Genomic DNA, 22750 nt, shown 5'->3' with positions numbered 1-22750 from the left:
TCTCTCTTATCAGTGCTCAAAATAACAACAGGGGCCGAAAATAGACCTCCAGCGGCCTTGAGTGGCCACAGAGACTGACAAACCGTTTGCGTCTTCTGCTTGCAGTGTCCCGGATCCTGACAAGAAGCTGCAGGCGCTCTGGGTGACGTGTGACAACTTGCCAAAGAGCAACAAAGCAAACTTAAGGTGAGTGATCTCCCGCCTCCCCCCATGGGTATGGTCCCGTCCCTGCCTGCGGGGTGGACAGTTGGCTCCGCTGCCTCGATAGGATTCAGTGCAGCGGCAGGGGAGAAGGCGGGGTTCAAGAGCTGGCAGACGTGGCTGTGACTGTTGTGTTTGTGGCAGGCAGCAAATTTAATTCCGCTTTTAGGCATACTGGAGGAAGTGGCTCTTGAATTGAATCAACATAATTCTGCAAAATGACTGCCTGAAACTAAGTGCTGTATGCTCAGTATGTTGTGCATCCAGTGGATAACAGTGATTTGAGAACAGGAAGTGAAGCCAATTTGAGTTGTATGTTTGAATCCCAGATGGGGAAACTACCGATACACTTTCACTTAAGGTCATTATCTGATTTGCTTATGGCAATAACCAGTATAAGTACCATTCAAATATTTAGGTTCAGTTATGAAAATATGCAGGCTATGTCAGTTGCTTGGCAATTTATTATGCAAATGAATAGCGCTGTGTGGTTTTGACATTGTGCTCACAGTGACTATACCTGATCCCTTCCGCTTCAGGTACCTGGTGAAGTTTTTGGCGAAGCTGGCCCAGGAAAGCGAGGTCAACAAGATGACCCCGAGCAACATCGCCATCGTTCTGGGGCCAAACCTGCTCTGGGCCAAAACTGAGGGGTGAGAATGTGACCGGGGGAGACACGTATCTATCAGTGTCAGGGGCACCTAGAGTGATTCTACAAAAAATGTAACCCAGAAACCAAGGGAAAGTGTTTGGTTGGATTTGCCTAGAGCACATCAAGTGCACTGCTTCCTACAAAGCTTTCTGGTAAATGGCTGGTTTGTCCAACCAGACACTTTACTAGGGTTTACTTTTCAAACTGTTTTTGTCTGTTAGCAATCCAAACTGCAGAATATACGTCTGTCAAAATGTACTGTGCATATTCAGAAAGGTACCAGTTAATGCTACTTTCATCTGTAATTCTGTACACACACTGAAGAACATATTCTACAATATTTTCTAAAAAATTACATATGTAGCAAAAGCGGTTGTATACTGTATGTACATTTTTTTGAGATGTATTTTATATATTTTGCCTCTCTCTCTGTTCCTTTCTTCCTCTTTGTACCTCTCTCTCCCTCATTATCTCTTCCCCCTTGTTTCACCGACTGTCTTTCTCTCTGTCCATCTCTTTCTCCTCCTCCACCCCTCTCTCTGTTTATCCCTTTACCCCCCCCCCCTCTACCTCTCCCTCTCTTTCTCCTCCTCCACCTTTCTCTCCCTCTGCTTCTCAGGACTCTTGCTGAGATGGCAGCGGCGACCTCGGTCCATGTGGTGACCATCATAGAGCCGATCATCCAGCACGCTGACTGGTTCTTCCCGGGGGGTAAGGTCCTGCGCTGCGTCCCTCCAGGGGTCACAGGGTCACCATGCAGATGTGCGTGTCCTCCTCTGATCCTCTTTCCCTGAGCTCCTGCTGCCAACGAGAGCAGTGCCTACAGTCAAAGAACAGTGCCTTAAATTATTAGAGTCAAAAGGCGCCATTTGTTTGGGCCAAACCTCTCCCTAACTCCGTGCTTCCTTTTTCAGTACTGATCTGGGGTCAGTGTGTCCAGTTCACGACATAAAATAGTCAGATATCAGTGTTGCTGAGGGAGGTTAGAGATCAGCTGTTGTCACTCCTGTGCCTACATTTGTAGTGATGTGAGAGTGAGGCTTTGCAAACCCCAAAACGACTGGAACTGTTATGTCATACGAGTGACTCAGTGACTGGAACTGATTGTGGTGACTGGTGACACACGGCACCCGATGACCAGTTATGAGATTCGTGAATCGCCACCCTCTAGGCACTGCGAAATTCCGCTCCGATGTGATTTCCACACGAGCCAGCGTTTTGAGTTGTCTCTCGTAGCGGAAAGCATGGGGACGGCCACCCGACGGTACATGACCGCTTGTGCGTCTTTCTGCAGATATGGACTTCAACGTGTCAGGCATGTTCGCCATGCCCACGGCCCCAGCAAACCAGACCAGCTACCTGAGCGGGACAGACTCAGACTCGGGAACCATCGACCGGAGGAGGCCCGGCAGTATGGTGGGACCGGAGGGCGAGAGCCGAAAAGAGAGGTGCCCGTCCCGTTCTGCCCTGTCAGGGGCCCTTCTTTCATCATTACAACAGAGCAACATACTGGGCACACTCAAATGTTAAGGCTCAGCCGTTCCACAGTGTGATCCTGATTTTTGGTGACTTGGTGCTGCGTGTAATGGGCACACTTCTCCCTTTAGCGCCCCCCGCGACCCCTCATCCACCCCACCGCCCCAGCGGAACGGGGGGCTGGGCCTGCAGAAGGACACGCCTGGCTCAACACCCGGGTCGGGTCAGCTGGGCACAGGGACCCCGCAGGGCGGCTCCAGGGGCCCCAGCCCCCACCTGGTGCGCAGAGGTGAGAGTCGCCTGGGAGACGCGTTGTCAGTATTGTTTTTTTTTGTCAGCGGGAGCTTTTACTAGACAGACTAGAGTTTGGAAGAGATAACACCCAGCAAATATTCAGTAGATATCCAGCTGTGTGAATTGATAACATGTTAAAACTGTAAGTTATGTACTTCACTCTGGATAAGAGCTTCTGCAAAGCAAATGGAGCATTTACATTTATGTCTAATGTACACTGTACTGAGGCTCCCAAAAATACTAACATACTAACATGTTTTATGTAGGTGGTATATAAAACAGTTTATAAAGTAGTGTATACAAGTCACCTCAGTGTGGTAATTGTAGTGAAGGGCGAGAGCAGTCATCCTACCCAGCCTCGAACCCGGGTCTATGGGGTACCAATCATGCAGCTTGACCGCAAAGACAAAGAGCCAGGCTCGTTGGTATGGCAGTCAGAGCACATACTCAACCGTAGTGACGGCACTCCGTCACACTGCCCTCCCCTTCGGGAAGCGCGCCCATGCGCTTCAAGCACCAAGGCGTCCCTCATGCATTCCCTTGCCATGCTTCCCCCATCCCAGGGTGCCCCACTCACCAGTGCTTCACCCATCTCTGGGGTCCCTCACACCGGGGTCAACCTAACCTGGGGGTCCCTCATACGGCCCACACACTGAGCATGCCTCCGATGGCCTCATGGCAAGTCATCCCACTGCTGACACCATTTGTAGTGAAGGTCGAGAGCAGTCACCCCACCCAGCCTTGAACCCGGGTCTATGGGACACTGAACTGCAGCTTTGACCACGACGCCAAAGAGCCGGCTTTCGCCCTTCGCTACAGTAGTACTAGCATATTATAGTAACTGTGGTTTATTTTACGGTTATAGTCCAGGATTGTGCGCTGTACCTGCTCCTAGTTCTCTGTAGAGTGGTTGTTATGACTGTTCTGCACTGTTTTGCTTTTGTTTCTGCATTGCTTTGGGAAAATCCCTGGGTTTGCAGAGCACAGCAGGAACTATGTCCTTATACCAGGTACGAAAATAGTGATTGACGAGCTTGAGAGCAAATGTATGTTTTCCTCTAAAGTGGTAAAGTGTTTAAAAATGTACTCCAGGGAAGGTGTTCAGTTGCTTGTAGCAAGCACACAATGAAGTCAGTAGGCTTTATAAATGCTTGGTATGTCCATCTGAAAGAATTTCCTGGATTTCTTGGTGTCTTTGAAAAGTACACAAAAGCAAATTCCGTCATTTTGGAGTTGACTGCTGGGTGTTGACTCTTGACTGAAGCCATGATTCCTTTATTGTGCCTTTTTCAGGAACAAAGAAGCCTGCCCCTGCCCCGCCTAAACCAGCCAACCCCCCTCCAGCACAGCCTGGCAGTCAGACAGCCCCTTCCCCAGGAGTAGCCTCGCCCCTTGCCCCATCCCCCAAACCATCTGGTCACGCCCACCCAGGTCAGAGCGCGACCCTGCCCACGCACCGCCGCCACTCTAGCCACCACTCACCAATCCAAGCCCCCAATCACCCGCCTCCACAGCCACCCCCTCAGATGGCCCCGCCTCCCCTCATGAAACCCTTCAGCCAGACAGCGGTGGAGTCAGGGACTGACCACTCCCCTCCCAGAACCCCCACACCCCCGGACACGCCTCCACCCCCCGCGGTACTGCTTGAAAGCCCCCACACCCCAGGCCTCTCCCCCTTCAATTCGGGATCGCTGCCCCGCCCGAGGCCCGTGCCCAGACCCCGAAACCGCCCCAGTGTGCCCCCGCCCCCACAGCCACCCACCACAGGTGGTGACAGCGCCAACGGTGTCTGTGGCTCCGCCCCCAGGATCATTGCCGGTAAGCAGGTTCCCCTTGCTCCCCAGTCTCACCCTCTCTCTCTTTCTCGCTGTGTCTCACTCTGCTTCCCTGTATCTCACCTCCTGGCTGTCACCCACTTACTCTTTCTCCATGTCTCTCACCCTCTCACTCTGTCTCCCTGTGTCTCATCCTTTCTCCTTGTGTCTCCGTCAGAGTCACTCTGTCTTATCCCTGTCATGTCTCAATGCATCTCCCTATGTCCCCAAAGTCACATCATTCATTCCACTGGCTGTAAATTAGACATCCAAGACCCATAGGTCTCACTTTGGCCACATGTCACTGATTTGTTAACACCACAGTGTGTTAGTCCACAGCACTGACCACTTATTTTTACAATGCCTTCACAGGGAGAGGATCATTCTGAGAGGAAGGTTTGTAGCAGCGAGTATCTGCTTTTAGCGTTGTATTTTTGTGACTTCACTGCGAGTGCAGTCTGCCCCGCTTTTATCATTTTGCCTGCTGGTTTCATGGGTAAACTTACATGGTCCATTAGACTCATAACTAGTGATGGGAGAGCGGGGCCTCATTATCCTCAGAATGGCTGGATCTATTGTGTGCCATCAATGGCTCACTGATTTGAACCAATCATATTGCCTTTCTCTGTAGATCAAAGTGTTTTGATTGGTCCATATGAGTCATTGATTGACAGCGCATGATAGCTCCTCCCCATCATGGGGTTCTTGAGGCCCTAATCTCCTATCACAACTCTTAACATCACCATCTAACCCATGGAAACAACATATGGCAACTCTGGCTAGGGCTTGCAAATTACATTTACAAGTGTCACTCGACCAGGAATATGGAGATGACCATTCATCTGTCATTGACCTGTGCTCCTTAACTAGGATAATATTTGCAGTGGATTGTGTGATTTGCTAGAGCTGAATTCAGCATTTGAAACGCCTGGTCGTTGTGCACTTGTAAAGAGTATCGTGCGGCCCCACTCCTCTGCACACACCCTCATACATCAGTTCTCTCCCGCAAAAGCCGTGTTGTTTATCCCCAAGTGAGCGTCGTGTCCCGCGTCTCGAAGGCACGTGGGTAATGTGGACGAACCCGTTCTCTCCCTCACCTGTTGCAAAATGTACAGCAGGGGGGTTAGCTGAAACGCGAGGAGCCTCAGATGTTTGGTGTCCCCTTTTTGTGGTTCCCGAGTGCAGCTAGTGTACCTCTGTCGAACCGGCCTGTAGACAGCTCCCGTAAAGGGTGGCTCGGCTTCTGCATGGCACCCTGTGGGGATCGGCTGCCTTTCCTCTCTCCCGCTGTCTGAGCTGAGTGTCCCCACAGAAAAGCTTGCTTGTCTCATAGCGCTTGGCGTGCTAATTTAACCGCATCTGCTATGCCAGGAACCCTGGCACGCACTGCATGGAGGCTTCACTGCATGGACACGCATGCCGGAGCACCTAGGGCCAGCTAGCTTTGTGATGAGGAGCGATGAAGGCTGCTTTTGGACCAGCAGGAGTCCTTCTCATTTATCCCTCTGTTCTGCAGACTGCTTTAGGAAATGCTTCCACTCTCTAATCATCGTGCATTTAATTTGCGTTTAAATGAACTGAATTAGGTTTATCTGTCATAGTGCAAATGGGATTTAAGGTTTGCTCCTTTTCATTTAAGTGGTATGTACTGATTTGGAAAATGACTTCTCTGCAGGTTGAAATCGCAAGGCATTATAGATATATCATTTCTGTACCTTCAGCAAAGTCCTTGAATTTATTAAAATATACAGGAGTATAAATGGTTATGTAATATTAATAATATTACAGTATTGTTAGACAGGGTGAGCACCCTGATCTTGAGGAGGCAAGATGCCCCTCATAGCTTTGTGGTATTGCGTAATTAAATATTGCTTACAGATGGAATGTCAATATGTCTATGAGACAGGAAGGCAATAGGTTGGGGTTTGGGGGCACGTGATTGGCTGATGACCGGCATGTGACTGTACCCTGCTTCTCTACTTACTTACTGTGTGTGTGTGTGTGTGTGTGTGTGTGCATGCGTGTGTGCATGTGTGCTTACTAACACACATCACAGCACGAGCTGTGGCTTTGATTCAGTAGCCACTGACTGTTAGCTCCTGTCTCTGTAATGGAACTGCTGGAACCTTCCTGGGGCTTTCCTTTTAAAAGGGCCTGCAGGTGCATGCGGGTGTGTGCGAGCCAACTTCCTCATCCACGGCGCCTGCGCTAACCAGGCCACAGGTCATCATCTAAATGGGATTAAAGAGGGTTAGGAGGAATGCAGTGGATGAATGATGATTACACTCTCATTTCTCAGCAAGTGAGGTAAGCTCTCAAACTTGAGTGCCACCGTTGGATGAAGGACAGGCTTTCCGGCTGCGAAGCAGCACCTACCTGATGCAGTCGTAGACTCTCCTGCAGCTATAAGAGTCTACACTCTTCTCTCCAAATAACTTAGCACCACAAGTGTTTGTGTGGTGTTAGAGGAATGTGTCAGTTGAATACATTGTATTCAGCCTGGTCTTTAGCAGCTGCAGTGTGCTGACAGAAATGGCTAGGAAGTGTGTGAAGTTTGACTGGGTTCTTTGGTTCTTGCTGCCCCCTTGTGTAGATTCGGGCGTGGTTCTGAAGGGGTTGAGCCGTGCCTTGATCCCGGTGATCAATGTGGAGCAGCTGGCTGGGGGCCCGGCCGGCCAGGACCACTCCCTCTCCCCACCCCAGGACCCTGAAATCGACTCAGAGAGCACCGCCCTGTGAGAGACAGAGGAAGCCCGTCTTCACCTCTGTGTGGTCTCCTGGACAACCAAACACACCGGACTGCCATCCCCCCCACCTCCAGCCTCCATTCCCTCCAATCCCACACCTAGCACAACCCAGTCCCGCCTTCTCATCTCAAACCCCACCTTCCTCTAAGCCCTGAATGTACAGAAATGATCCATCAGCTGATCTACAGCGCCATGAGATCCAGACAGTCAAACAGGACAGGGTTTCCATTCAACTCTGCTCGGAGGAGCCTTATTACTGCTTATTATTATGTGGTCAGTCTGCTACATGGAATCTACAACCAAACCTGCTCAGTACATATATTATGGGGTATCATCCCATGGTTTCTGTTGGTGATGGGGGCGGGGCAGTTGGGGTACTGTAGATTTGCAAACAGCTTACATTTTTTATAATTATTTGTTATACTACTCAAGGTGTTTGGGGTGGTATTTTTAATATGATTTTTTTTTTGTAAGGAAATCACTTTTTTTCAAGAAAACATTCCTTTTTTTATATAACTGATATTTAAAGAACACATGCTGTAAGCGGCGGAGAGAAGCGGAGGGGGAAGCTACAACCGAACCAAAGGAACGCATGACTGTTGAGTGACGTAGCGGGGGACTGCAGGCTTGGTTTCCGCGCGTCCACTCTCGCTACTGCCTGGAAACGATGCCCTCTCCTCGCACCTCTCCGGCCACCCGCATACACACATTCCCTTTGAATCCGTGGGTTCAAACTCAAAGCTCATCGTTTTTCTCCCCTCAGTTCCCGCTTCATGCACACGTGCGTGATTGATGCCGCTTCAGTGAATGATGGTGGTTACTCACAGGCGATTGGCTAAAGAATTGTGTCAGAATCACGAGAATAAAGGACGTGATGAGAGAAGGCTGTTAACGTGAGATGTTTAAAGGAGTTAAAACACTCTCGGAACAAAACTGTACTTATACCGATTACTGTTATTGATACACTGCTGGACTGAAACTCTGTTAAGGTCTTGGTCATGGGGAGAATGACCGCTATAAATCACGACTGTTGTAATACATTCTGTACTAACAGTCACACCACAGAGCGTTTCTATTATTCAGCACACCCTTTAGTCAATTCCTTCCAAGTACTTCATGGTGGTCAGCATTTGTGTGAGCTCCAGTTAGCGTTTTTTTTCCCATCACCAAAACGCCATCGTAACTCGACAATTTCCATGCCATTGTCCTTGGTGTGACCAGGGTTTTTCAGTCTACCATAGTCTTCTCAGAAGCTCACAGCCCTACAGGAGACGACTGTAAGGTTACATATGGTGTCAGGTCCACATTGTATTTTTGTGAACATTTTTCCCCAAATTCAAACACGTACTCCATTTTTACAAATTTAATTGCCAAAACTGCATAAAATTTAAGTAAATGCGGCATGTCGTTTACATAAAACACCTCTCACTTGTTTTTTCTTCAGTTGTAGTGGTAAAAGTGTTAAAAGGGCATGTATACCGGTAAAAAAAGCGGGTGCCGGGCTCCTTTCATCCGCGCATCCATGCAGCCTTTTCTGTCGCCGTTACCACGGAGCGTCGGTGAGCAGAGCCTGAGTTGTACCGCAAGGCTAAATCTGCTGCTTGAATACCTACATAGGGATGGTTGTACATTTGCTTCTAAGTTATTGTGATGGCAGTCGTCTCCCTTTTCATGCTGTGCCTTTCCCTCGGATGAAGTGGACCTCTCGCAGGATCACTGTCCTGCCTTACGCCGCGCACACGGGCGGTCCTTTCTGCGGAGCGGCTGTGCGCGCGAACTTCGAGGCTGTGTTTGAAGCTCAGCTGGCTTTTCTACTCCGTATAAAATGTATATCTTTCAACAAATGTAAAATTCTTGTTTTATGTACTCACATCTCAGAATAAAAATTAAAACAGGGGAAAAAGTGACCCAAATCTTTTAATCAGCATTGTTTTTTTTTTTTTACCTGCATTGTGTAATATCATAAAAGAAATTGAATATAAAGGCATTCAAATTCAAAAACAGCTCATTTAGTGATTGTGTATTGAAGAATGTTGCCATTTACTCTGTTTATAAAAATGATGTAAGGCTTCAATGTTTCATATGATGGGAACTAAAAACCATTTCAATTCTAAACACATAGCAAAGAGCACTTTAACATGTCAGTTTATGATAAATACAATCATCAGAGTGAAATAAATATGTTCTTATATGTTTCTGCTGCTGAACATGTTGCTCACTGGAGCACTGAAGATACTCCTAAGGAGATTGATTCACTGTTTTACGTATCTTAATGCTGTCGTTTTAGCATCTCTGTTTATGATCCTTTGAATGGATGAGTCATGTACAGTTGTCTGGAGTAGCAGTCACTGGTTCCGGGCTGTGTATTAAATTGGGATCCATGGGGACTCTATCCACCAGCTGGGTCATGCTAGCTGAATCACTTTTGACCGTGGTCCGGGTGACCATCCACGTCAAAGACGAGTCAGCCCCCGCGTCTCTAGGCCCCGACAGTCCTCATCGTGCCCACCTTGACTGTCCAGGGCACGTTTCATTGGTTGAGGCGTGCGCCCAGCTATGCCCAGTAGCCGACCAAGAAGGCTGTGGCGGCCATGCACACGATGAGGTTGGCGTTGATGACGTGTCTCATGGTGGGGTCCTCATCCAGGGAGCAGACGGCGGCGTTGGCAGGGGGTGGCGGTGGTGGCAAGCGCCCACCGGCCTCTTTCTGCTCCATCCCACACAGCCACAAGAGGGCAGACTTGAGCCTGGATCTCATCTGCTCACTTTCCTCTGTGGAATGGGAACCTGCCCAGAGAAAAACCAAAGTATGCTCACACTTAACCCTTGCAGTGCCCTTGTGTCTCCGCAGTAGTGTATGGGTGAGTCTAAGTATACGTTACCTAATTACTCAGGTAAGGGCTGGAAATGGGACTCTCAATGTATGGCAGTTTTAGTGCTTTCGGTGCCTAAACTGTGGTTAGACTGGCACAGTGCAATGTAACAGATTGTAACCAAAAGGGTACAGGCTTTTGAGAGCTGTAAGGTGAAGAGTCCCCTGAGTATCATGGGAGCACACCCTGAGTATCAAGTATCGCGTGTCCTTGTCTAAGAACCTGTAATGAGTGCAATGTACTGCATGCAAATTCTTACACTATACAAAAGCAGTGAATAAGCAGTCCATCTAGTAATGTCAGTGCACCTCTCCTTGGTGGGTCAGTTTTTCCATTTCTGGCCTCATCCTCTGCACGGGGTCCTAGCTCGCCCTGTCCTGCTGAGATCACCACGTCCGTACTCAGGCCGCTTTGCTGCACAGGGTCGAACCTGGTGGTCCACGTGAGGCCGCTGACCTAGAAGGAACCAGCAGAAGTCAGGAACCTGGGTTTGCATTCCGAAGGTTGCAGGTTCAAGTCCCAGAACTGATGCTGCTGTTATGTCCTTGAGCAGGGTCCTTAACCTGATTTGCCTCAATAAACACCCAGCTGTATCAATAGGCATGTCCAATGATGAGGTTGTCTCTCAATTCTCAAAAGCAGTGTGTGACATTTTCATGTAACATTTATTTACAACAATTTTAAAATGCAACAATTCTCAAGCGGTGTGCCATATCTTCAGGTAGCATTTCTTTAAAAAGCACCCAGGGTAATTTTCCGGTTGGCTGCCATTAGCACCCTGTAGCCTTCTTGTGCCAAAAAGATTAGGTTAAGTGGAGTGGGGCCTGGTTACTACTTAGATAACTTGGACAGCAGGGGGCACTCTTCTCTCCTGATCATTACGTTACATTTCTGACATTTCTTACTGGCAATTTTTTTTCTCCAGATAACTTGAAATTACAAGTTCCAGGCTCCAATTAACCCACACACAAAACTTGTAACAGAGGTCACTGTTTGTCAGAAAACTGCCTTGGGTGCCCTTTAAGCCAGGTTTAGAGAAATATTCTACATATGAGATCAGTTAAAATCACTGAGGACCACACATCCTCCACCTACCTGCTCCGCAGGAGGCTTCTCTGTGGCCAGACTGACTATCACAACCACGGCCAGGGTGATGATGGACAGGATGATGGAGAAGTACAGGTAGTGGACGTATTTAATGATGCTGGGCCTGGTGTCCACCTCGTGACACAGTGGGACAGGGTACACGAAGTCCAGAATCATCCGGACGCAACCGGCCAGAAGCCCCAGCACCAGGCCCCAGAATGCACCCTGCTCGGGGAGATGACAGGAGCCATGAGCCATAAAGGGGCCCACTGTCCCACTCTGAGAAAGTGAATCCCAAAGAATGTGCTCTGTTGGACACACCAGGCTTTTACAAATCAGCCTTCTCGGGGCTATTCACTGGAATGTGTGTTTCGTACGTCCAACCAAACACATTGCTTGGGATTGACGAGTATAGACCTTTTACAAAAAATTTAAATCAGTTTCAAGGTCCAGTTAGATACACATGTTGAATTATGTTTTCATTAGATACACATGTTAAATAGTATTTATTATTAACTGAATGATATTTTAACAAAAGTTATGTGAAAAATACTGACAGAAAAACAGTATTGAAGTTGCATCAGTTTTAGATGAAGATAAGTGATTGTGCATTTGTATTAATAATAGTTTAGCCAATTAGTCACTAATTCACTCACTACTCGATAAACCCCATTTAAAATACATCAATTGATTGTATAAATTAGTTATATGATAATTATTCTGTCCACTTTTCCCAACATGGCCTCCATATAAAAATTCCAGTGCTGATTGGTGCTTGTCAAGATGGGCACACGGCCACACACCTTCTCATTTGTCCTCTTCCAGAAGCAGCCAGCCATGAAGACGATGGAGACGGGCGGCTGTAGGTAGGAGCTGATGGACTGGATGTAGATGAAGAGCTGGCCACCCTGGCTGGCCTGAACCAGGGGGATCCACAGGACCGACACCACCACCAGGACCAGCACGAACACTCTGCACAGACACACACACCTCATACAGACATTGCATAGAGTACCGCCGACACCACATGCAGATGCAATAATACCAGAATATGCAGCCATTGATTCTGGACACAGGCACAGGTGAAGGTGTCATACACATTAGTCCTGCTGCACTGGACGAAGTACACACATGCACACACACTTGTGAAGTGCACTCACCTGCCCACGATCATCAGCTCCCACTCAGTGGCTCCACGTCTCAGGTGCCTCCACAGGTCCATGGTGAAGATGGTGCTGGAGCTGTTGAAGATGGAGGTGAGTGAAGACATGAGGGCCGCGATCATCACCGCCATCATCAATCCCCGCAGACCTGGCAGAGAGACAGAACCATCAATCCCCGCAGACCTGGCAGAGACAGAGAACCATCAATCCCCGCAGACCTGGCAGAGAGACAGAACCATCAATCCCCGCAGACCTGGCAGAGAGACAGAGAACCATCAATCCCCGCAGACCTGGAAGAGACAGAGAACCATCAATCCCCGCAGGCCTGACAAAGAGACAGAGAACCATCGATCCCCGTAGACCTGACAGAGAGACAGAGAACCATCAATCCCTACAGACTCCTACAGACAATCACCAATCCCCAAGATCTTACAGAAGGAAAATCATCAAACCCTGCAGACCTTATTAAGGTAGACTTGTGCTGGTATGGTTAGGGAAGGACAGACAGAAAAAAGTATTTGTTCTGTAAAAAGGATAGAAAAGTTTCCAGCCTCCCCTGGCATTATTCCCCTGTAAGAAAGGAAAATTAAATTCTGTAGGTATTCTCATCATGCTATTATTGTATTATTATTTTTTACACCATTTTGGTTTTTAAAACAGAAACTGTATCTTGCTTTAGTAGTAAGCTTTAGCAGTACAATTTTGTTAGCTGTAATGCCAGTAAAGGTAATTTGAGTTGAACAAAACTGAAAGGGGAGGGAGATTCCATCATCAGGACCTGGAGACCAGACAAAGAAAGAATGAGAAATAGAGGGAGACACACAAGATGCGTCATACACACTCATACACGCATACATACACAGAGAGAGAGAGAGAGAGAGAGAGAGAGAGAGAGGTCACCTGCGGGCAGGAGCTCCATCACCAGTTTGGGGTAAGCGATGTCAGAACACCCGACTGGGTTCCCACACACCTGTCTGCATGCATCACTGTCTGCACAGGCCACTTCATCTACAAAAAGGGATGAAAAACATAAAGCACACTGTACATGTTAGAAAACAAAATGGGTGCTGCCACTTTCATACATGCAGAGGGTAGGTTACAGTATATAGTGGAATACATCTTACAATGGCATAAAATATATTCTACATATGCGATATCCTTGAAAATATGTTATAAATTTAAGTTATGAAAATACAGTCATTATATGTCACTTTCATGCATGAGGTTATTTTGTTATTAGATTAAATATTTTTGGCAGACATTGACACATATTCATCATAGCTTGGATGTACCGTCATCTGTAGATGTATACCGCATGCATATTATGAGCACTTTGATCTTCTGAACCTCCTGGACATTAGGTGAGTCTCAGACCCAGGACTTAACCCATTTTTCAAATGCAGTCATTAACCATTGTGTTAGCCTCTCTGATTTATGTATAATTATGCCTTTCAGACATAGTTTTATACAGATCCTTTATGTAGATGAACGCATGGATCCTCTCATGGCATTCACATATGAATAAGAGGCTGTAGGAGGTTAATGGGGCTGAGCTGCGAAAGGCTGACCTGGAAACAGTATCCTTCTCAACATGGAGATTAATAAGGCAGAGCTGACTACAAAAGGCTGACCTGGGAAAAGTATTCTGTTGATCATGCCCAGCAGGATCATCACCGGGGGTTAATGAGGCCCAGCTGACAGGTGAAAAAATATCCTGCTGATCATGGAGAACAATAAGTGCAAGCTGACAGGCGAAAGGCTGACCTGGGAACAATATCCTGCCGATCATGGAGAACAATAAGTGCAAGCTGACAGGCGAAAGGCTGACCTGGGAACAGTATCCTGCTGATCATGCCTGGCAGGACCATCATGAAGAAGGGTAGGACCTTCAGGTAGGAGGCCAGCAGAGAGCCTCCTTTGGCATGGACCAGGTTCTTGGCTGCCAGTGACCGCTGGACAATCACCTGCAGGAGGAGGAAAATTCAGCCATCAGAGATGCTCAGAGCTGAAACGGAGGCATCTGCCCCAGCGATCCCCCCCCTTGTGCGCCCCTGCTTTGGAGGACAGTGGCAGCGGCAGCATGACCATAACCGCTGCAAGGCATGGTGGTGATGGTTGGAGAACTAGGCTAACAACCAGAGGGCTGCAGGTTCACTTCCTGGATGTGGTACTTGGTCTGTTTCAATTGAAAGTCACCCTTTCTCCCCAAATACAGCTCAGCTTTTACACAGAGCAAGTACATAATAATATATATTAATGACCACACCTTGAAACACAGCATGTAAGTATTACATTAGATAGCAGCATGGCATGGGGTTAAGAAACATTGCTTGTAACAGCTGATGTTTGCAGGTTCAGTTCCCGGGGGGTCACTGCTGTGATACTTAATGAATGCAGGTAACTGAACTGCTATGTAAATAACCTGAATTATTTCAGATCCAACTGCATAAATAGATAATGTGTAATATTACTCACTGCAAATTGCCCCGGATAAAGGATTCTGATAAGCAAATACATGATACAAATAACCATCATTTATATTAACAATCATTCATCATTCATCAGACATCTTCTTCATTATCATCCTCATGCTCACCTGGTCTGTGCACCAGTACCATATTGATGGGACAGACATCCCCAGTAGAACTCCTGGCCAGGGGAGATCAGAGGTGATGGGGTCGCGGAACAGCTGGAAGGCATCCTCGCGTGGAAGGCCACAGGTGGTGTTGAGGTCTCGGATTTTGGGGATGGCCTCCCAGTACCGGTCATGGAGTGCTTCCCAGCCTCCGACTTCGTTGAAACCTCCAGGCAGTGGAGCAAATGAAAGAGAGGAGTCATGGTGAGGAGTCACAGTTCACATTACGCTTTATGCTCACAGCAAAGGGATTTGGCAAAATATGTAATATATACTATGCCATTGTCAACACCTTTTTAGCATGCGATATGTACATACAGAATTAGTTTTATAAGAGTTTTGATGACTGATTACAAAATTAATTAAATGAAGCAGCATTACGATATGGGTTGGTCAATGCTAAGTCAGCTATATACCATATATGCAATATGTTCTGATTCTGGTATACATTTACAGGTAAGTAGTATCGCCCAGATTTTGGAGTCTATATTTTAAAATACCATAGTTCATTGGTTTGATTTACAAAGACTTCTTGTATCTGTTCCAATAACATTATGCATTAATATTGATTATTTGGCTTCTTATTGAAAATTCAGTCATTACAATACAAAAGAAAGTTGTTCTCTTTAAATCTCTGTTAAACGCTTGATTTGTTGCTAAATCATAGTCAACTGACAGCTCTATGAGATGTCATTTTTCTTTGTTGTGCAAATCATACCAATAAAACATAACAAAAGCAATAATTGTAAACCACAACTAACAATCTACCATTTGCTTGCGGGCACATCAGAAAACAAACATTATGGGCTTTTTCCCTCAAGACCCCTGCCCAGACCCTGCTTACTGTATAAGCAAACACGGCATGCTCTTAAGGCCCCACCCCCAGCAGGGGCCCAACACCACTGTCAATGGTTAAGACCAATGTATGTTTACATACTGGAATACAGCCATTGCTGTATCACACAAGCACTTAAAATACTGACTAATAGCTAAGATGCACATCCAACTTGAAGTAAATGTTTTTTGAGCTATAAACATTTACGGTATTATAGAATAGCCAGATTTCCTTGTGATAAACTTATGAAATGATATATATCTCTTTGTCTTCATTTATGTAAATGAATAGGACTGCAGTTACAAGGTTACAAATGTTTAACTGCCAAACTTCATTCCTAGTGAGCCAGCAACTGTTTCCATCCTAGACAGGAGATTGCAGGACGATTTAGGCAGGGACAGGCACAGACCCCAGTTGGTAGATGCATATGTTCTAGTTCTGGCCCACTGTTGGCCTAGCTTACAACTCATGATATGGTGCTGTTCCACTGGGCCACTTCTAGAATGTGACAGCATGTTTTTTTATTTGATATTAGCCTGTTTGTGAGGCAGGCTACATCTCTCTATGTTGCCTGCTAATGTTACTGCCTTCTAAATTCCTTCTCTCATAATAAGTAGCTAGTAGTTTTGCGTGACCATATTAGGAGCTTAGAAGGATACTGCAACCTATAGCTACTATGGGATTTTTTTTTACATAAAATACAGTTACATAAAGAACTGATTTAATTTGGTTATGTCTCTTTAAAGGAATGAACTAACTGTAATCATTTCATATTTTCACCAGACCAAATTGTTTAATTCAACTCTGAACAAGTCATCCAAATCCAAGGGGAGATTGTAGCATCCCTAAACGAGGCTCTGCCTTTGCACAATCTGCCTTTTCTTCCAAAGCCATTAAAGAATGGAATAAGCTCCCCGCCAATCTGAAAACCTGCACCTATTTTCTCTCGTGAAGTTAAAAAATGGATTTTAAGTAACCAGTCTTGTCAGCATTAATTCGACATTCTGATGACCTGATTTTATAGCTTTGGATATATGTATGTAATATTTTGATATCTATATTCTGTCATGTGTTTATTCCTATGAAGTGTGTTATTGTGTGTGTGCGTGTGCCTGCGTGGGTATGAATAGGATGTTGGCCTATTTGTAGTGGTGATGTTAGGTTTTGTTTTGTGTTTTATTGTTTCTTTCACCTGCCCAGGGACTGCAGATGGAAATTAGCTAGTAGCTAAATCTGGTACACAGCATCTTTTCTGTTTTTGAGGTTATTGTATTTTGTACATGGTCCCTGATATAAATAAATTTAATAAATAGAATAAAAAAATTAATTCCTTTAAACATTCCCCATCACAAAGTCTAATCAATTGTGTATTAAAATAACACTGAACTGTTAGACATGTATACATTGTTAGAAGGTTGTATTACAAATGGCTTTGTAAATAATCCAAATGATATCTACAGTTGTTGTTCAATGTCTTTTATCTACTTGTCTTTGCAGTTTGCCCAGCTCATGTCATTTGAACTTGAGCGATTAACAGTGTCTTCTTTTGTTTGCTGTTTGCTGTGGTCACTTTGCTATCGTTATCACCGCGGTTCTCAGTGCAGCTCAGTAACGACAGAGAAAGAGAAACTCACTGAATCCCATGAGGGTTAAGGCCCCTATCAGCATCACTACGGTCTGGAAGGCGTCGGTGTAGATCACTGCAGCCAGGCCACCTGAAAGGAGACGTGTGAAACCATGACAACAGCAGCCTCAGCCTCCGTCAGTCAGTTTTTCCCACTCCTGGAAAGGACACTGTGGTGTGTGCTCCTGTGTTCAGGTTCCGACTGCTCTTAATCACTTAGTCACATTTCATTGTTTAAGATTGGTGGTAAAAGTCCTTAGAGAGCTTCACAAGTATCACACCTGAGTTTCACAAAGAGTCAAAATTAGTGTTAAAGAGGCTCAAATGGACACAATGTGAAATGCCATTACTTTTTCTTTGTTCACACTTTTATTACCACATTATTTCATTATTTCAACTGTAGAAAGCATTTGAGATTCACATCGATGTTCAACTACCATTTCAGTCAAACCGAATTATTTATCTCAGTGAACAGGGGGCACTCCTTATTGAGCAAAAGACAATTCACGAACAAGCCATGCATAGTTAGTTAGGAGGTGGTCCCTGCATAATAATCTCAGCTGACCATGTGGTTGTCATCAGATGCTTTTCAAACTGGAAGGATGTGGCGGGCCAAGCATAAAGCTGGTAGGCGAGGCTGAGCTTGGGCTTGTCCCATTTGGGGAGGCTTTTGGACGGGGGTGGGGGGGGAACCAATAATGTACCTGCTACAGTGTAGAGGGCAGTGATCACCAAGAGCAGGATCACAGCCAGGTAGAGGTCCCACTGCAGAGCCTGCTGGATGAACACTGCACCAGCATACATGTCCACCTGGAGATGCAAGCATAGCGCGTGCCGACAGTGCCGCACAACAGGCTGGTAACTGTGGGGGGTTGCTGGTTCAAATCCCTGGTGGGGCACTGTGCACAAGGGTACTTGATAGGACCATTTACTAAGAATAACCCAGGTTAATAAATAAACAGTAAGTGAAAAAAGGAAGAAACCCTACCTACATCAGCTGAAACATAAATAGAGAAAATATTACCACTGTATTAGTCACCGTTATATTAATATCACAACTCTGAGAGGAAACCTTCCGAGGCCATGGATCAGAACATCATCAAAAACCAATAAAAAAAAAACTCTCTTGGTTAAGGTGGCAGCGTGGAGCTGGCCTTGTAGCCAGGCTATGGGTTCAAATCCATGGCTGTTGCTCCGGTGAGCAAAGCGCTTAACACAAATTACTTTAGAAAAAATCAAACTCTATCAATGGATAATAAATGATACTGCAAGCTATGCAATTTGCTCTGGTTAAAGATTTCTGCTCAGCAAACAAACAATAATTGTTAAAATATTTAACTAATTATGTGTTAACTATGTGTGAATAATTATTAAAATATTAATATTTATTGCTATTATTATTTCTAACTTTTAGAGAGAGGCGCTGGAGAGCTGAACGCATTGTGGTACATTAATCTTCCTCCTGTCAGTGAAATTCTTTGAAATTAGCACTAGCCTTCTCTTAAGTGATTCTATTTGGATCTATAAGGTAAGGAATATGCATTTGCTTCCTTCTATTCAAAACTTACCGATATTTTTGTAAAGATGTAAATGAATAGGTACAAAATGGCTATGAACAGCTGGATCCTCTTCCCGCCGAACCGTTTCTTCAAATATTCTGGCATTGTTGTCACCTGGGAAGCACACAAGTGAAGCCAATTGAACATTCAGAGATTTCTCAGCGGCAGTCAAATTCAGGACACAGACACTGGTGCATTCTGGGATGAGGGCAGAACAGGGAGGAGGGGAGGGTGTGGTGCGACAGTCTTACCCCTGAGGCGATGTAAATAGGGAGGAACAGCCAACCCAATAGCAGCACCATCAGCATACCCTGTAGTATAGTGAGAACAGTGCGGCTCCAGGTTAAAGGTCTCCTTGGGCTGATCCTCTGTGCTATCATGAGTACTCAGAAAGAAAAAAAGCACTCTACTCTAGTTTAGCACTTAACTCAGTATCTTACTGACCTCTTCTAATACTTCTCGATAACTACTCTTAGCATAGCGATGCACTTATTTGGAAGTCTCTCTGAGTAAGAGCAACTGCTAAATGACAAAATGTAATGTACTCAGTCTTGCATTAACAGTTTGGTAAGTATAGCTGACATTGTTTATGTATATTGTTTGATATATCATTTGACTGGAGCGAGAAATCCGCTTTTGTTGTACTCTGCCTCTCTTGTAAGTCGCTTTGGATAAAAGCATCTGCCAAATGAATAAATGTAAATGTAGAACTTCACATAGTGTTTTCTGGTAAACAGGCAGCTAACAGTTATGAACACTGGGGTAAAAGTGATCAGTTGGATGTGCCAGGCAAAGGCCGGATTGGTGGCCGCCACAAGGCTGGTTTCATGCTCACTGCAGCCAACTAAGCGCTTTCCCTTGGTTATTTTCCCGCAGAGTGACTAGTAGGTGTCTTACGTTCCACTCGTAGGCGGTGACGCCGATGCCGGCGGCAGCCCCTGACCCGGCCAAGCCAATGAAGTGGCCGCTCCCCACGTTGCTGGCGAAGAGAGACGCCCCCACCTGCAGGGCGGCGACAGAAAAGCTGAAGCAGCAGCACGCTCAATCAGTGAATCTGAAACATGACTAACCCTTGGGAGTGTGGCAGCAGCATGGCTGAGCAGTTTAGAAACTTGAGCACTGACCAGAGGGATGCATTTCCAGGTGGATCACTGCAGTTGTACCCTTTAGCAAGGTAGCTAACACTTAACTGCCTGAGAAAATATGCATTCATACATTATCATATGTTAAAATGTTAACCATGTAAGTAGCCCTGAATACATGCATCTGTCAAGCAACTAAGTAATGTAATGGATACATGACAACGACTGAACCCCAACCCAAATACAGGGGAACACACATTTAAATGCATGTCTGTTTGCATGCAGATACCCATATATAGCTTAGCCAGGAAGGAGGGTTTTGGAGCTGTATAATTAGCCTCACAGTGGTGTAAAACTTTGTGTTGTCCCAGTTCTTACCGGCCACCACACCATGTTCTTCCCAGCAAGAAAGTACCCATCCACCGTACTTCTCTTGGTTTTCCACATGGACTAAAAGGAACAGTCATGCGTTACACCAGTTCTGATGTAAACAAATGCTCTAAATATGATTCACTTCATTTACATTTGGTACAAATAGCTGACATTTCTTTTATAAAATGTCAAATGTAATCTACCTACACACACATCTGGGAAAGTCTCACTTACAAGGCATATCTTATAAGGCTTGCTGTCTCAATAGGCTTTCATATATATCATAAACAAGGGTTGCATTCTACAATACTCATCTCTGACCAGCGAACACTTTGTATAGCGCTAAATGCTAACTTAAAAAGCACTGATCTGAGAACAGTGCTGCTAAGGGGATTTGGACCAAGTCTCAGAACTGCAGCCGCATGAAGCATAGGATTGTTGCGACTTACCCACAACCCCACAGCCATCACAAACAGGAAGTACAGGACTAACACCACGATGTCGGAACTGGCGAGGGTATGGGGGAGGGTCGGGCCGTCCGGGGTGGGCGTGGGGGAGGGGGAGACGTGGGGCCTCTGGGTGGTATCCATGGGGTCAAAGGTCAAATTTAGTGATCCTAGACTGAGGTGGACTGGTGTAGGATATGACGATAAGAACACACAGACAACATTCAGCACATAAACAAGCCACTGCACACATGCAATAGAATAGTATAGGCCTTCTGTGCGGACATTTTAAACAGTCATGATCTACCTATGCACCAATGCTTGTAGACAGCAAGTTTCTCTGAGTGCTGGTGACTGTTGACTGTCTTCATTTTCTTTTACTGTGATAGGGGATTCCTGGTCTCTTTTCCATATGGAAAATACTTTGGGGCAGTAAAAATATTCCCTGCAATTTCCTTCTCTAGAAGAAAGGTGGCATATAACGGTCATTAACTAATCTTAACTGTATGTTAAAGGAGAAGCCACGTCCTTAGATCCAGTGCTTTTATTACTTAATGGTGATTCTAAGTGTTTAATCAATGATTGACAAGGAGAGATCTGTTCTTGCTTGGCTAGACAGCGGCAAAGAAACGGTTTTTACAGAGATGGATTTTTCCACTTGCGCAGCTAGGATCAATAAAAGCTAAAAGTACTACATTATAGGCCTGGAGAGATGCAGGAGCAGAGATGGCTAACCTTATAAACAGCCTAACAGCACTTTTTGCTCAACTGCACATCATCAAGTGTGTGTGCGTGTGTGTGTGTGTGTGTGTGTGTGTGCGTGTGTGTGTGTGTGTCTGTATGTGTGTGTATGGCAGGTGCATTTGTCCATTGCCTTGTCTAAAATGTTAAAATGATGGTTTTCACAAAAGAAAATTTAAAACCATGGATTCTGAAAGACTCTACTTAAAAGAGTATGAAGTTGACATTACTCGCAGCCTGCGTTATGTTTTTTTTAAATAGTTAAGGATTCTTCTGACATACATACTCAAATAAAATAATTAAAATAAATCAATAATCGGTCACACTGTGTACTCAGCTGTACAACATACACATGTAATTGCCATTAACAAGGTTGGAAAAAAATCGTCTTTTATCGTCTGATGAATACATACTAAACACTGAAATGTTCCACAGCTCACAAATATATTAACTATATTCCTCTGTAACGATATCCTGAACAGACATCACAATTAACCGAGCATTTTATCATACGATATTCTATACCACCATTGTAATACCATAACCAGTTTTTTGGAAAGATAGTTTTTCATTGCTGCTTGTCCTATTTCGTTATAACAGACACCAACATGATATTGAAAACGCGGTTTCTCGACTAAGGCGGTATCACCGAACTCCACCGAACACCGAAATTGGACTCACCCCTGATCAACGGAACAGACGTTTAGCCTTTCATCGCTCATGCCACGGATGGCATGGTGTTTAATTCAGTTTAGGAATGTTTCTAGCATTTTCATTACCACGTAAAAGGGTCTTGGTTTTAACCTGGAGATCAAATTCCACTGATTGCAGACACCTCAGTGATTGCAATATAACACGGGTTGGTTAAAGTTTAAGTTATTTATTGTTACCTCGGCAGTGGCAGCTGAGAAGCACCTTAGGACACGTGCTTGGCGTTTTAGGTTGTGCCAATATAGGATTAATGTAGCCTACACAGAGGGAAATAAAATCCCGTTACGTTGTTTTATTATAACGTTATTTTAGTTACTTATATGCCGATGAGCTTTTTGAAATTACCCGAGGTACTTTTCAGCGCACCATGAACTAATTTTCCTCTCGCTTCAAAAGTAGGCTATACGGTGACCGCGCAGTTTTTGTGCGTTCACGTCTG

The 22750-nt window shown here is 45.4% G+C and overlaps 2 protein-coding genes across 3 annotated transcripts in view; one reads left to right on the top strand and one right to left on the bottom strand.

The window, feature by feature from the left end:
• arhgap17b (Rho GTPase activating protein 17b) overlaps nucleotides 1-9089 on the top strand; it is a 37604-nt gene extending 28515 nt beyond the window's left edge. The window contains exons 13-20 of one of the 2 annotated variants that reach the window (XM_036552658.1): nucleotides 106-186; nucleotides 741-854; nucleotides 1473-1564; nucleotides 2148-2301; nucleotides 2461-2618; nucleotides 3917-4441; nucleotides 4810-4833; nucleotides 7031-7105. In XM_036552658.1, the coding sequence (XP_036408551.1) occupies nucleotides 106-186; nucleotides 741-854; nucleotides 1473-1564; nucleotides 2148-2301; nucleotides 2461-2618; nucleotides 3917-4441; nucleotides 4810-4826 (1141 nt within the window). In that variant the 3' untranslated portion in view covers nucleotides 4827-4833; nucleotides 7031-7105. Of the gene's footprint in view, nucleotides 1-105; nucleotides 187-740; nucleotides 855-1472; nucleotides 1565-2147; nucleotides 2302-2460; nucleotides 2619-3916; nucleotides 4442-4809; nucleotides 4834-7030 lie in introns of both variants that reach the window. The other variant, XM_036552657.1, reaches the window with a different exon arrangement.
• Nucleotides 9090-9738: 649 nt separating this feature from the next.
• On the bottom strand, nucleotides 9739-21003 carry slc5a11 (solute carrier family 5 member 11). Its single transcript, XM_036552128.1, has 15 exons — nucleotides 20863-21003; nucleotides 20420-20491; nucleotides 19857-19961; nucleotides 19211-19270; nucleotides 18969-19073; nucleotides 18105-18210; nucleotides 17411-17491; nucleotides 14903-15108; nucleotides 14135-14270; nucleotides 13207-13314; nucleotides 12304-12454; nucleotides 11947-12115; nucleotides 11153-11368; nucleotides 10366-10513; nucleotides 9739-9971 (listed from the first exon to the last, which is right to left on the bottom strand). Exons 1-15 carry the CDS (start codon nucleotides 21001-21003, stop codon nucleotides 9739-9741), a joined length of 2037 nt encoding a protein of 678 aa, XP_036408021.1.
• Nucleotides 21004-22750: the final 1747 nt, after the last annotated feature.

Source organism: Megalops cyprinoides, chromosome 19 (assembly GCF_013368585.1).
Source record: "Megalops cyprinoides isolate fMegCyp1 chromosome 19, fMegCyp1.pri, whole genome shotgun sequence".
NCBI classification, from domain to species: Eukaryota; Metazoa; Chordata; class Actinopteri; order Elopiformes; family Megalopidae; genus Megalops; species Megalops cyprinoides.
This window is presented reverse-complemented; position numbering and strand designations above follow the sequence as displayed.